The 15201-nt window shown below is 37.8% G+C and overlaps 1 protein-coding gene across 1 annotated transcript in view; it reads left to right on the forward strand.

Moving 5' to 3' along the window:
• The window catches only part of CHMP4C (charged multivesicular body protein 4C), a 42796-nt gene that overhangs the window by 16186 nt on the left and 11409 nt on the right, over positions 1-15201 (forward strand). The window contains exon 2 of the mRNA XM_006830817.1: positions 12744-12921. Coding sequence (XP_006830880.1) covers positions 12744-12921 — 178 coding nt within the window. The remainder of the gene's footprint in view (positions 1-12743; positions 12922-15201) is intronic.

Here is a 15201-nt window from a genome sequence, read left to right on the forward strand (position 1 = left end):
GATTATAATCATTGTAATAAAACAATGTGTATGATATGTTGAATGTAATACTGATGATCTGCCCTGTAAACTTTCACTCAATTCACAATAAAAGCTTAAAAAAAACAACAACAACCAGTGACGTGCCTGGTTTGAACTAGTTCACTAGGTTAGTGTGAACATAAACTGAAACTCCCAAATAACTGGTTTAATATTGTCTTGTCGTAAATCTTGGCAGTGAGAACTGTCTCATCTTCAAAGCTCTTTAGATTGTTGGAAAGGGGCATCATATTGGATGATAATAACTTTAATTTCTCTGATCCATTTGCTATCTCTATGGAGATGGGAGAACACACTTACCATCCTGTCTTTTTTCTTTTTATATTTATAATATTAATTTATCACCATTCTCTTATACAAAATTCAATCTAGTATTGCTAGCTTGTTTACAGCTATATTTCACAATTATAAAGGTAGAAGTTTTGTAAAAAAACTTCCAAATGCCTTTTCCTCAGAACCTCTTGTATCTACTTCCTCAAATTTCATACCTTTTTACAATTTTCCCAGGCATCTGCTCTGCCATTCTACAATCTCATACATCATTGCTGTGTTCTTGTCTCTTTTAGCTTGCTATTTATCACTTTATAACATTCAATATTAGAGAGACCTCTGAAAATATAGAGGTTACATTTAAGATCCAGTTTGTGTGGCAAGCTAGTGTGATGTGCTCTATGTTGAGGTTATAGTTCCTGTATAGCTCAGACATTTTTCATTGTATAGTATCAGGTTGCAGTAAGGGAGATGGTTGAGGATAAAAGAAATGCCTTCATCAGTTATGGTTCTTATTGATCAGTGTGTGGGAGTGTGTGTGTAGACAGTGACCAAGGATATTGTCTTCTTCATGAACCCTTCGCTTATCCTCCAAAGAAATCTTATCCATTTCTCCGTGTCTCCTCTAGCCCTTGTATGGGTCTCTTATTACTTTCCTCTATGTCTCTTTTGGAGTCATGGTGTGGCACTTAGGATCAAGGCTGGATTGTGAATCAGAAGGTTGGCAGTTCAAAACCATCAGAGCAGGGTTACTATGACTCAGAACTGACTCAACGGCTCTTAACAACAACATGTCTCCTTTTAGTGTCTTGGTGTAGCACTGTAGGATAAGCACTGGACTGATAACCACAGATTGGCATTCAAACCCACCAGCTGCTCCTTGGAAACCCCATATAGGGTCAGAACCAACTCACTGGTACTTAAAGATAAGTACTCTTGGCCAAACTTTTTAGTTTCCCCCCCAGGTGTTTCCAGTGTGACCTGTGACTTTGAGCATGGACATCTTGTTTCTATTGCTTTTATGGAGGAATTTATTGTTGTTGTGAAGTGCCATTGAGTTGGTTTGGACCCATAGCAAACCTGTATAGGGTTCCTGAGGAGCAGCTGGTGAGCTTGAACTGTCAATCTTGCAGTTCAAACTGACTTTGCAGTCCAGCGCATTAACCCACAGTGCTACACCAGGACTCCTATGGAGTGCTTATAATGGTGCATATTCAGTTTGTGCTGCTTAAGAGCTAAAGCAATATACCAGACATAGGAGACACTGCTTAATAATGAGGTGATTTGTCTATGAGTAAGACCAGAGCTTGCATTACAGATCCTGAAATAAAACACTACCATCATGAGACTTCTCAGTTAAAAGCAAAAGATGACACAACTAATTAGATGTGACGCATGTATCTTAAGCACTCTCCTGAACTGGCTTGCTCTTCACAACCTCATCTTTTAGCCCTTCTCTAGGGATCATTCCTTCCTGGCTAATAGAGAGTAGTTGTAATTCAGTTTCATATTCCACTAACAGGTTTGTTTATATTTACTGAGTGTGAAAGGAACCATTTACAATGCATGCATTTATGCATCCTGAATGAACAAAAGAACAACAGGTTGACCTTTAAAATCAAAATGTCCTTTACATCCTATGAGCAGTGACTCTGCATCTCTTTTCTGCTATTTAAAATCATTTGGAATAGACTGATAAACGCCCTCTTGGTCTGGCAGCATAGTACAGTACAGTAGACCCACACAGGGTTAGTTTCATTTTTAATCAAGTGGGCAATTCTTAAATTTCAGTCTCAATCCTCAATGGGCTACAGCAAGGACTCTTCATGTGTCTCCTTAGCAGCAGTACATAAAGGACATTGTTCTGCGGCTTCAATGCTGGAGGAACATCGTCACTGTTATAGAGGAGACTATGCCTCTGGCTTTTTCTCTATCACAAAGGAATACACTAAGTTCCTTTGTGTGAAAAAGAATGTTGTCCAAGTCTCACCAGTGCTTAAAAACACATAAAGGATGGGAGTTTGAAAGATTGGATTGCACCGCCTATGTAGGTTAAATTACATGGTTTCAAAAACGTCTTTCTTTGCCAAAGCAGGAGCAGCACTGGATTTGCAGCATTTGTTGCATGTCTTTAAAAAGACACAGCTGTTTCAATCCCAAATTATTGATTAGAAAACAAAGTGTAACCCAAAAACCAAACCATTGCCGTTGATCAATTTTGACTAATAGCAACCTATAAAAACAAAGTAAAGGTGTGTCTAGCAAATGATAGGTCAGAAACATTATAATTTCATGGGAGAAACAGCTCTAGGGAGATGCCTATGTACAATTTCTTGGTTATGAGACATAATCCACTTTTCTCGTGTTTGGGAGACACTTAGAGGGCAGGCAGAAGTTATAAATGTCAGGTTTCCTGGGGTCCAGATTTAAAGCTTGCAGAAGCCCTTACATATAGTACTTTTTGAAAATGCGGCTCAGAATTCAAAATTTGGCGAGATTGCATGCAAACCCACATTTCTTTCTTCTTTGCATTTCCATATGGCTATTAGCCCTGGGCCTACAGGTCGCTAAGACAGTTGTCCTTGGTGAAGCAGAGCCCTGTTGCTCCCATTGGACCAGGTGTATATTCTCAGGGTCCCCACCCCTGCCTGTTGTCTGTCTGACACTGAGACCAGTATCTGCTGCCATTTTTTATAACCCTTTGCACTATTTAAAAAAAAAATTTTTTTTCACTTGTTACGGTAGACAAATGTTTCTCTGTTTATCCTTCCCAATGTGGGAGAACAAAGGTGATCCTTTTGTTCACATCTGTCTTCTTCTCTTACTCTTATTACCTACTTGGCTCCCTTTAAGTTTGGTACTCTGTTGCAGGTCAATCTGTAGTTTTTAATATGGTAATTGTAAATTGGGATTCCAACTCCTGAAATTTTAAATTTCTTCCAAGTACTTTGAAGGACAGAAATGATATGTTAGCAAAGACATTAAGATTTAATCCAAACCAGAGTTTATTATTAATATTAACTAACATTTGCACAGCTGGGCATTATATAATGTGGCTTCCAATATATAGTTTTGACATTACTGTGAAGGAGATGATGCTGCTGCTGAGAATGAATAAAACTAATATTTAATCATTACTCATTCTGCATGAGTCAGTGTTCTAAGCACTCTACATATACTATCTCAATTAATCCTCAACAACCAAATGAGTTACTATCCCCATTTCTAGTCAGCAACTTCTTTAAGTCTATAAAGATTGAGATCAGGGAGCTTTTGTAGGATAGTGGGTTAAGAAGAGTTGGGCTGTTAACCGTGGGAGAAACAAGATTTTGTGCCCATATTAAGATTTTTTTTTTTTTTTTTAACTTTTTACTGTGAATTGCGTAAAACTCTAAAGGGTTGCCATGAGTTGGAACCACCACCGCCAGACAAAGATCAAATTTGAAAGCAGACAATCTGATCTCAGAACACAATACCTTATTATTCTCTTCTAGGTATTATCATAAGGAGCTCTGGTAGCATAGTGGTTACGAGTCGGGCTGCTAACCTCAAGGTCAGCCATTCCATGGGAGAAAGGTGAGGCTGTCTGCTCCTGTAAAGATTTCTAGCCTCAGAAACCCTATGCAGGGTCGCTATGAGTCAGAAACGACTCCCTGACACATAACCACCACCAGGTATTATTATTGTTGTTGTTGTTATCATTATTATTATTCAAATGAGAGAACATCATTTCAGGAGTTAAGGTCACAGAGCTAAAATGTAGTTCTGTTGACTCCCAAACCTGATCTTTCATTTCTTGATTTTTTCCACATTTCTTAATATTTCAGTATTCACAATGAAGAAGCCATTGGTCTTGCAAAAAATATATATGTATATCATTGCTGATTTCAGATGGATCTAGGCTGAAATCAGAGAATACCAGAAAGATGTTTACCTGTGCTTTATTGACTATGCAAAGACTTTCGATTGTGTGGATCATGACATTGTGGAGAATGAGTATTCTGGAACACTCAATTGTGTTCATGAGGAACCTGTTCATAGACCAAGAGGTGGTTGTTCAAACAGAACAAGAGAACATTGAATGGTTTAAAATTAGGAAAGATGTGTGCCAGGGTTGTATTCTTTCACTATACTTATACAATCTGTATGCTGAGCACATAGTCTGAGAAGCTAGATTATATGAGGAAATATAATCACCAATGGACCAATAAAACAACATCCATATAAATGGAGAAAAGATCGAAGTTGTCAAACACTTCATTTTGATTGGATCAACCATCAACACTCATGGAAGCAGCAGTCAAGAAATCACATAATGTATTGCGTTAGGCAAATCTGCTGCACAAGACCTCTTTTAAAGTGTTAAAAAGCAAAGATGTCAGCTTGAGGACTAAGATGTGCCTGACCAAAACCATGGTATTTTCAATAACCTCCTAAACATGTGAAAGTTGGACAGTGAACAAGGAACTTTGTAGAAAAGTGATGCATTTGAGTTATGGTGTTGGAGGAGAATATTAAAAGTACCATGGACTGCCAAAAGAACCAACCAATCTATATTGGAAGAAGGACAGCCAGAAGGCTCCTTGGAAGCCAGGATGGCTAGACTTCTTTTCTCGTATTTCATACTTTGGACATATTGTCAGGAGGGACCAGTCCCTGAAGAAAGATATCATGTTTGGTGAACTGGAGTGTTGGAGAAAAAGAGGAAGACCCCAACTAGATGGATTGGCAACGTGGCAGCATCAATGGACTCAAGCGTAACAGCAATTGTCAGGTTGGCTCAGGATCGGGCTGTGTTTCATTCTGTTGTGCATAGAGTCACTGTGAGTTAGTACTGACTCAATGGCACCTAACAACAACAACAACTTGATCTTTCAAAAAGTAATCTAAAATGAATTTTTCCTAGAAAACGTTATGGTTGTTGTTAAATGCTGTCGAGTTGACTATGGCTCATAGTGACCCTGCATAGGAACTTCTGACCTTGTAGTTCACATATTTTTTTAATGGAAAATTGAAAAGAACATCTAAAAATTAGAAATACTTTTAGGTCAATGAGTATCAGTTTTCAAAAAAGTATCGACACTGAACCAGTCTGACCAGAATGGGTGGAGACACATTTTGAACATTCCATTTCTAGACATGTTGGGTGGAGATGTATATATGGAGGTTAACGTCTTTTAGAATACTCTGTAAAATAATACTATTTACTATAAAAATGTGGAGATGTTTTAAAACATTATGTCCCTATTATGGTGAATTTTAATGAAAAATGGGTAATTTGTTGCTTAGTGGTTTCAGAAATAAGATATACAGTCTCATTAATGAATGAATGTTATATGAAACATTATTAGTAATAATATCTAGATGCTAACGTATTTTTCATAAATTATCACTAATCCTTATAATCACTCAGCCTGATAGGAATTATTTCCTCACTTCTAAATGAGGAAACTAGAGCTTAAAGAAGATGTAACTTTTCCCTAAAACACATCTATTAAGTTATGGAAGAGGAATTCACACTCTAGACTTGAAGGCCATGCCCTTGCCTCTATATTGTGACATCAATTTGCCATGTGCACAAAATTATCAAATTTATTCATGTGATATTCATTCACTTTGTTTTCTGTAAAATGGGCTAATAATAGTATTTGCTCTTGGAATTATTGCTAGAGTTAAATTACATCAATCACAGAATGGACAGAAAGCACTTAACATCATTTTGGCATACAACAAATGCTCAAGAATTGTTCATGTTTGTTGTGTACTTTGGTGTATGGTGCTGACTGTTACGTACAGGTGCACCCGGAGAAACAGAAGTAAGAGTGTATCATACCTCAAAAGACTTGTAATTATGTGTACCTAGGGGGAGGAGAATGGAGCTCTGGTAGCGTAGTGGTTATGAATTGGGCTGAGAACCGAAACTACCAGCTGTTCCATGGAAGAAAGATGAGGCTTTCTGCTCCCGTAAAGATTGACAGCCTCGGAAACCCTGTACAGGGTCACTATGGGTCAGAATCGACTTGACAGCAGTTAACAACAACAACAACAACAACAACAACGGGGGGAGGAGAAGGAACTGTGGGAGCTTAGTGGGTTATTCATTTCTTCCACAGAGCTGTGCTCCGCCTTCCCCTTCAGGGGAGTAGCCCCTGAGGAAACTCACTTCTTTAACTACTAGAGGCACCAATGTCCCTGGGTGACACAAATGACTGGCACTTGACAACTGACCTAAAAATTGGCAGTTTGAACCCACCCAGTGGCGCTATGGAAGAACGACCTGTCAACGTGCTTCCATGAAAACTGACAGCCGGCTGTGGTGCTGTGGGCTAATGCACTGGGTCTCAAGTCGGTTTGAACCACAAGGTTGTTGGTTCAAACTCACCAGCCGCTCCTTGGAAACTCTATACAGAACCACTATGAGTCGGAACTGACTCAAAGGCACTTAACAAGAACAACAATTATAAATGAAAGACTGGAAAAGTTAGCAAAAATATCAGTGCCTCTAAAAAAAGAAAATCCATGGTAATTCAGTTGATGCTTACTCAAGGACCCCTTGTGTTAAAAAGTACAACTGTACTTCTTTTTTTTTTTTTTTTACAACTTTACTTCTTAGAAGTTTTAGTTGTTAAGTGCTGTCGAGTTGGTTCTGACTCGTAGCGATCCTGTATAGGGCTTCTGAGAAACAGCTGATGGGTTTGAACTGCTGGCCTTGTGGTTTACAGTCCAGTGCTGATCCTACAGCACCACATCAGGAGTCATGTATAAGAATGGACCTCTAATAGAAGACCACAAGAATTGTGAAGAAAACTGTTCATCTGAAAAGCTAGAACCAAGATGAACAAAAACAAAGCAAACACCCCAAGGCAAGAGAGATAATGTAGGATATAAAAGATGCTAAAAACAAAACTTGTGTTAGTATCTTCAGAGAGACTCAAGAAGCTATTGCATCCAGAAGTCATGAATATGCTGCCGTACAGACGAGCAACCAGAGAACAAGAGACATTTACAATTTAGAGATTTCCGTTTATTTATTAAAACATAATTATTTAAAAAAATATTAATAAAAGGGCTAAATATAAATACAACTGAAGATTAAATGAGTTATCTGCAATATAAAGTCAAGAAATTATCTTAGGACACAGAACATAAAGTTGTTATTAAGTGCCATTGAGTTGGTGCTGACTCACAGCAATCTTGTATAGGGTTTCCAAGGAGTGACAGGTGAGTTTGAACCACTGACCTTTTGATCCAGTGCTTTATCTCAAAGTGTCACATCAGAACTCCCAGAACACAAAGAAAGGGTTGTAAATAAATAGTTAGATTAATTTTTATTGGGATTTCAAAGACAAGACAGAGAGAATGGTTGAAGGGAGATAAGAAAATTAGATAAAAAGTAGTTTCTGATGAGAATAAATAGAATGAAGGGGGAAAAAATAGAATACAGTTTCTCTTGAGATGAAAAAAAAAAAAAAATTGAATGCTAAGTTAGAAAAAGCAACAAGTAAAAGGCTTACACCTAGACTTGTTATTCCTGTTGTTAAGTGCTGTCAAGTCGTTCTGACCCACAGTGACCCTGTATAGGAATTCCAAGGAACACCTGGTGAGTTTGAACTGCCAGCCTTTCAGTTCAAACCAGACTTGCAGTCCAGTGCTTATCCTGTAGCACCACACCAGGACTCCCATACCAAGACTATACTTGTGCAATTCCAGAATTCCAAGGCAAAATAGAAAATCCTTAAATGTTTTTTCAAAAGGAGCCAGAGTGCTCCTTGGATGCCAGGATGGCCAAATTTCGTCTCTCATAACTTTGGACATATTGTCAGGAAGAACAAGTCGCTGGAGAAGAATGTCATACTTGGTAAGGTGGAGGGTCAGAGAAAAAGGGGAAGACCCTGAACAAGATGGATTGGCCAAGGAGCAGCAGCATCGATGGCCTCAAGCATGACAATAGTGAGGATGACCCAGGATCGGGCAGTGTTTCGTTCTGCTGTGCATAAGGTCACTATGAGTTGGTACCGACTCGATGGCACCTAACTACAGAAGGTTTCAAAGAAGAAACAAGTAAACTGATAATCTATAAACAGATGAGAATAAATTTCAACAATTTTTTTCAATGTTGAATGCCCAAAGACAGTGGGACAGTACCTTAAAATTTAGAAATAATTTTAAACCTAGAATTCTGTAAACTCAAATATTAGTCAAGTTTAAAATGCAATGAAGACATTTTCAGACCTACTGTGTGCAGAGAACTTGCATGTATCTGTGCACCTTTTCTGAATAAAATCTTTAAGATTTACTCAAGTACATTGAAAAAAATAAAAACCAAGAAAAATGACAGCACACGTTACAAGAAGAGATGTTACTTAGTCAATACACATTATATTTCAGAGTAAATATGAAGGTGTTTTAACACTTCACAGAAAGATGAAATAAAAATAATGGAATTTTTCAATGACCTTTTTGAAGCTGCATCATAACTGCTGAAATTGTGTCTTTGAAACTTAACACTGTTAAAATGTTTTTTTTTTAATTTGAAGGGAAATGAAAAAATTGTAATTACCTGGATTTCAGATTATTTCAATCAAACACTGGGGGAAGTGAATTTTGTTTGGGAATAGCAAGTTATAGTTATTGGTTACTTTTCAAAATGAAGAGAAAGCTTAAGTTTAAATACCCATGTATATTTTTACTATATGGATATCCAGTAGGAGAACAAATTTATTATCTATAATTCTCTAAAAGGGAAAACATAGACAAAGAATATCTGATAAATCTATATAATAACAAGAAAGCACAATACTAAAAAAATCATAATAATTAGAAAACATTAAAAGAAAGGATCGTATTATATAGCATGTAGACTACCACAGTAAATGAAATGAAGTGCAATCTTACATTTAAAAATAATCTCATAAACAAAACATTAAGTAGATGCTATTTATGGTGGTATCACCTGCCATTGAGTTAGGTGCCAACTTGTGGTTTCCCTATGTTCATTCTTTCAGCAGTTCATGGTTTTTTCAATATTCTTCATCAACACCATAATTCAAATGCATCAGTTCTTTCACTTGCATGAGGTGACTGAAATACTACGACTTGGGTTAGGCACACTTTAGTCCTTGAAGTGACATCTTTGCTCTGTAACACTTTAAAGAGGTCTTCTGCAGCAGATTTATCCAATGTGTTATGTTTTTTGATTTCCTGAATGGTGTTTCCATGGGCATTGATTGTGAATCCGCGCAAAATAAAATCCTTGGCAACTTCAATTTTGAATTCCCATTCTTTGTGACATTATCCACAGTTTTTCTTTCTTTTTTATGATCCATATGTTGAGTCTCTTTGCATAGTTAATAAAACACATAAATATTTTTCTGATATTCACTTTAATACAAGATCCCATCTAATGTCAGCAATGATACTCTTCATCCTCTTCTGAATCCAATTTGAATTTCTGTCAGCTTCCTGTTGACATACGGCTGCAACCATTTTTGAATTATCTTTAACAAAATTTTACTTGAGTGTGATAATAATGATGTTGTTCAATAATGTCCTCATTCTGTTGGGTCACCTTCCTTTGGAATGGCTACAAAAATGGATCTCTTTCAGTTGATTGGTCAGGTAGCTATCTTCCAAATTTCTTGGAGGGAGTGCCTCCAGTGCTGCATCAGTTTATTGAAACATCTCAATTGGCATTCATTTCATCAATTTCACCAATGCCTTCAGTATAGCTTAGACTTCTTGCTTCAGCACAATTAGTTCTGGATCAAATGCTAGCTTTTGAGATGGTTCAATGTTGAATAATTCTTTTTGGTACAGTGATTCTGTGTACTCCTTCCATCTTCTGTCAATGCTTCCTATGTCATCAAAAAGTTTCCCATGCTGCTAGTTGTTTGTTAGGTGTTGTTGAGTCAGTTCCAACTCAGTGACCTATGCACAGCAGAACAAAACACTGCCTGGTCCTGGGCCATCCTCACAGTTGTTTTTGTTTAAGCCCATCACTGCTGTCACTGTCAGTCAATCTTCTTGGGGGACCGGGGAGTGTGTGTGTGGGGAATCTTCCTCTTTTTCACTTTACCAAACATGATGTCCTTCTCCAGGGACTAGTCCCTCCTAATAACATGCCCAAAGTACAACAGATGAAGTCTGGCTGTCCTTGCTTCTAACAAGCATTCTGGCTATACTTCCAGCACAGAATTGTTTGTTTTTTCCTGGCAGTCCACAGTTCTTCCAATATTCTTCTCCAGTACCATAATTCAAATGCACCGATTCTTCTTCAGTCTTTCTTATACACTGTCCAATTTTCACATGCGTATGAGGTGATTGAATATATCATGGCTTGGGTCAAGCACACCTTAGTCTTCAAAGTGATGTCTTTGCTCTTTGCCATTTAAAAGAAGTCTTTTGCCTGATGTCATTTGATTTCTTAACTGCTTGCATAAGTGTTGATTCTAGATTCAAGCAAAATGAAGTATTTGACAAAATCAATATTTCCTTCATTTATCATGATGTTATTTATTGATTCAATTGTAAGGAGTTACGTTTTCTTTACAGTGAGGAGCCCATAGAATCCTTCAATATTGTAAGTCAAGGCTTAAATTTTTCTTTAGTTCTTTCACTTTAAGAAATGCTGAGTGAGTTTCCTGCAGGCAATACTCAGTCTTCTCACCAGTATGCCATCTAATTCTTGAGTAAGACTTTAGTAGCATTGGTTTCATGGCCCTTATGGTTGGATATAGCCTTAATGACTGTCTCATAATCATTTCTGACCTAGATAGGCATCCTAGGTTTTGGTTTTATTACTGTCTATCTTCACAAAGGCTTTCGATTGTGTGGAACATGACAAACAATGAACAACAGTGTGAAATATAAGAATTCCCGAACACTTAATTTTGCTCATAAGGAATCTGTACATGGACCAAGAGGCAGTTTTTCAAGCACAACATGATAAGACTGGATGGTTTAAAATTAAGAAAGGTGTGCAACAGGGTTGTATTATTTCACCATGCTTATTCAACCTGCATGATGAGAAAATAATCTGAGAAGCTGGGTTATATGAAGAAAAATGTGACATCAGGAATGGAGGAAGAGCCATTAACAACCTGAGATATGCAGATGATACAACCTTATTTGCTGAAAGTGAAGAGGACTTAAAATAATTACTGATGAAGATCAAAGAGCACAGCCTTTGGTATGGATTGCAGCTCAATGTAAAGAAAACAAAAATCCTCACCACTGGACCAAAAAACAACATTCTTATCAATGGAGAAAAGATTCAACTTGTCAAGGACTTTATTCTTCTTGGATCAACTATCAACACTCATGGAAGCAGCAGTCAAGAAATGAAATGATATATTGCATTAGGCAAATCTGCTGTATAAGACCTTTTTAAAGTGTTGAAGAGCAAAGATGTCAGCCTGAGGACTAAGGTGCACCTAACCCAAACTATGGTATTTCAGTAACCTAATATGCATGCGAAAGTTAGGCCATGAATAAGGAAGACCATAGAAAAATTGATGCTTTTGAGTTATGGTGTAGGAGGAGAATATTGAAAGTGCCGTGGGCTGCCAAAAGAACCAACAGATTTCTGTTGGAAGAAGTACAGCCAGAGTGCTCCTTGGAGGCCAGGATAGGCAAACTTTGTTTCTCATACTTTGGACATATTGTCAGGAGGGCAGTCACTGGAAAAGGGTATCATGTTTGGTAACGTGGAGGGTCAGAGAAAAAGGGGAAGACCCCCAGTGAGATGGATTGGCAATATGGCAGCATCAGTAGACTCAATTGTAGCACCAATTGTGAGGTTGGCCCAGGACTGGGCAGTGTTTCATTCTATTGTGCATAGGGTCACTATGACTCAGTACCAACTCAATGGCACCTAACAGCATCTTCAAGCAAGTCCTTTAACTTCTCTGTGTCTCATTTAACTTGTCTGAAATAAGGAAAATGTGCTAAAATCAGCAATCATAAAGGTCTCTCCTTCCTCTAAAATTCAATACTCTTTGATAGGATTTTTACTTATATTTTTTTATCTGTCTCTTTTCTAAAATCCCAATATTGACAGAACTATTTCTGTAGTAGCATAGTGGTTACGTGTTGGGCTTCTAATCTCACAGTCAGCAGTTCGAAACTACCAGTGATTCTGTGGGAGAAAGATGACACTTTCTGCTCCTGTAAAGATTTACAGCCTTGGAAACCCTATAAAAGATCACCATGAGTCTGAACTGACTCCACAGCACACAACAACCACAATTTCTGTAGTATATTATATGATATGGTCATTGATTTTCTGCCCTCTTACACTTGTTTCTCAGGTTTATTTGTTATATTCTTTGTGTTTAAGAACCAACAATGCTCAGTTCATAATTGATGCTAAGCAAATGTTTCTTAAATAAGTGATTTGGATGCTCTCCTTCTAAATGTGGCTTCTTCTTATTTAGCTGCGTTACAGGCACTAAAGAGAAAGAAGAGATTTGAGAAGCAGTTAACACAGATTGATGGCACACTGTCCACCATTGAGTTCCAGAGAGAAGCCCTGGAAAACTCACACACCAACACCGAGGTGTTAAGGAATATGGGCTTTGCAGCAAAAGCAATGAAAACAGTTCATGAAAACATGTGAGTGACTTTGGTCTCACTTCTGAGTCATAAATTCCCTTGATGTTGAGCAAAGTCTTTGAAGCTGTTTGATGATTTTTGCAGATATGAGCTTTTTCATTTGAGATTCTCTGACATGTTAGGATGAAATGCTCTCTCAGAGAAAGATTAGATATTACAGTGGCAAAACCTGCCAAATCAAAAATCCAAAACAAAACTGCTATAATGGTTTCAGAGAGGCCATGAAAGACATTTTGTCCTTAATGTTTCCCAGATGCTTCCCTACTGTCTGAAACTCCACTTGTAAATACTTTCATTTAATAATTTTAAAAGGCTTAAATGTAAACATATGTGAGCATTTTAGAACTCTTACAATATCCTATCCATTGCTGTCTAGTAGAATTCCAACTTACAGAGACCAAAAGGCCCGAGAACAACTGCCCTATAGGGTTTTCATGGTTGTAAATCTTTATGGAAGCAGACTGCCCCATCTTTCTCCAGCAACTATAGAATAGTGGTCGTGGTTTTTTTGCCTTCAATTGGGCTCCGACTTATATAGCGGACCTGGATAGGGTTTTTGCAGCTGTAAGTCTTTACAGGAGAGTAAGTCTCATCTTTCTTCTTCAGAGTGTTTGGTAGATTTAACTGCTGGCTTTGCAGTTAACAGTTCAACTCGAAACCCACTGTACTGCCAGAGATCTGTGAACCATAGAACAGTGGTGGTCAACTTTTGTGAGAATCAGAATCACCTAAAGAATCAACAAAGAGCACAGAGGCTCAGGTTCCTTAAAGTAGGATAGATCCTGGGCCTTGTTATTTTAACCCAGCTTCTCTGGTGATTTTGATACTAAACAATTCTCAGGTGATTTTGATACTAAAAATTAAATACTGGCATTTCAGCAGTCGCTAAGATAGTATAGGAGTCCTGGTGTGACACTGTGGTTAATGCACCAGACGGCAAAGTCGTTTGAACTGCAAGGTCGGAAGTTCAAGCTCACCAGCTGCTCCTTGGAAACCCTATACAGTGTCGCTATGGGTCGGAATCGATGCAACGGCACTCAACAACAAGATAGTATAATCAATATTGTCCTGAGTTTGGAAGTCAGATTTTTTTAGATTATGGTTCCAACTCTACTGCTGACTGCCCCCTGGGCAAATTACTTTGCCTTTCTGTGATTCAGTTTCCTTTTCTGTAAATTGGAGATCGTAGTTATCTCATATGGTTTTAAGATTCAATGAGATACTAGATTTAATGCACTTATCATAGTGCCTGGCACAAAGTAAGCACTCATAATCAACATTCACAGTGTAGGAGGGCTGTGGCAATTTGATTTACATGCACATTGAGTAGTCAATGTCTAGAACCTGAATAAAGGTGGGAAAAGGAAGGCTGGAATCAATGAAGACAACTTTTGCTAGTTTTTTTCTTGTTTTGATACTTCATCAATAGTTAGCTACCATTTTGACATCTTCAGAAAGATGATTAGATCCATTATTTCAGTCAGAATCCTCTAATGTTGCTTAAGCTAGATGCTAAAATGTATTACAAACCTCCAAACCTATTGTGTTTGTTTTGGAAAAATATACTCACAGGCCCATACTTTAGTCATATCTTCCTCATACTTCTTTTTATAAACACATTCATATACTTATTATAAACAGAAGTAAGAGTTGGAAATGAGACATGATAGGAGGTTGGTAAAAGTATTCTTTTTGATCAGCATGTGAATGAATATATGTCAAGACATTCAGTTTTTATTTTGTATGTTGTTATTGTTGAGTGGGTACTGACTCATAGTGATCCTGTATGAGGTTACCAAGGCTTTAAATCTTTGCAGGAGCAAAGTCTTATCTTTCTCTTACAGAGCAGCTGGTGGGCTTGAACTGCCAACCTTGTGGTTCACGGTTCAACACACAGAGTCTGGGAAATTCGCTGGATCAAAATTTCAGTTATTAGGTTAAATCTCTTGTATCTAGTCAATTTCAGAACTGGAGGAATGAATCAGAGACAAGTTCAAATACTGGCATTTCAATATGATCAGCTTGGGCTGGTGGTTAGTGACTAATGGGGCTCAGGGAGTAGAAACTGTCATCAATGTAGCTGTTTATTCTGGTCCTGTGACTACCTGGGTTCCTTTGTTGTGTTGCTGATTCTTATGAGCGCTTCATAGGTCTAATCCTGCTCTCATTAGTGCTCTTCAAGAACATCGGCAGCTATGGGAAAGCCCTAGGAAACAGAATCCCAGAGCGGCTGGGTAGTCTATGAAATAGATCTCCAGTTCCAGAGTTTAACTTTACAAA

The sequence above is a fragment of the Chrysochloris asiatica genome, unplaced genomic scaffold (assembly GCF_000296735.1).
Source record: "Chrysochloris asiatica unplaced genomic scaffold, ChrAsi1.0 scaffold00001, whole genome shotgun sequence".
Taxonomy (NCBI): Eukaryota; Metazoa; Chordata; class Mammalia; order Afrosoricida; family Chrysochloridae; genus Chrysochloris; species Chrysochloris asiatica.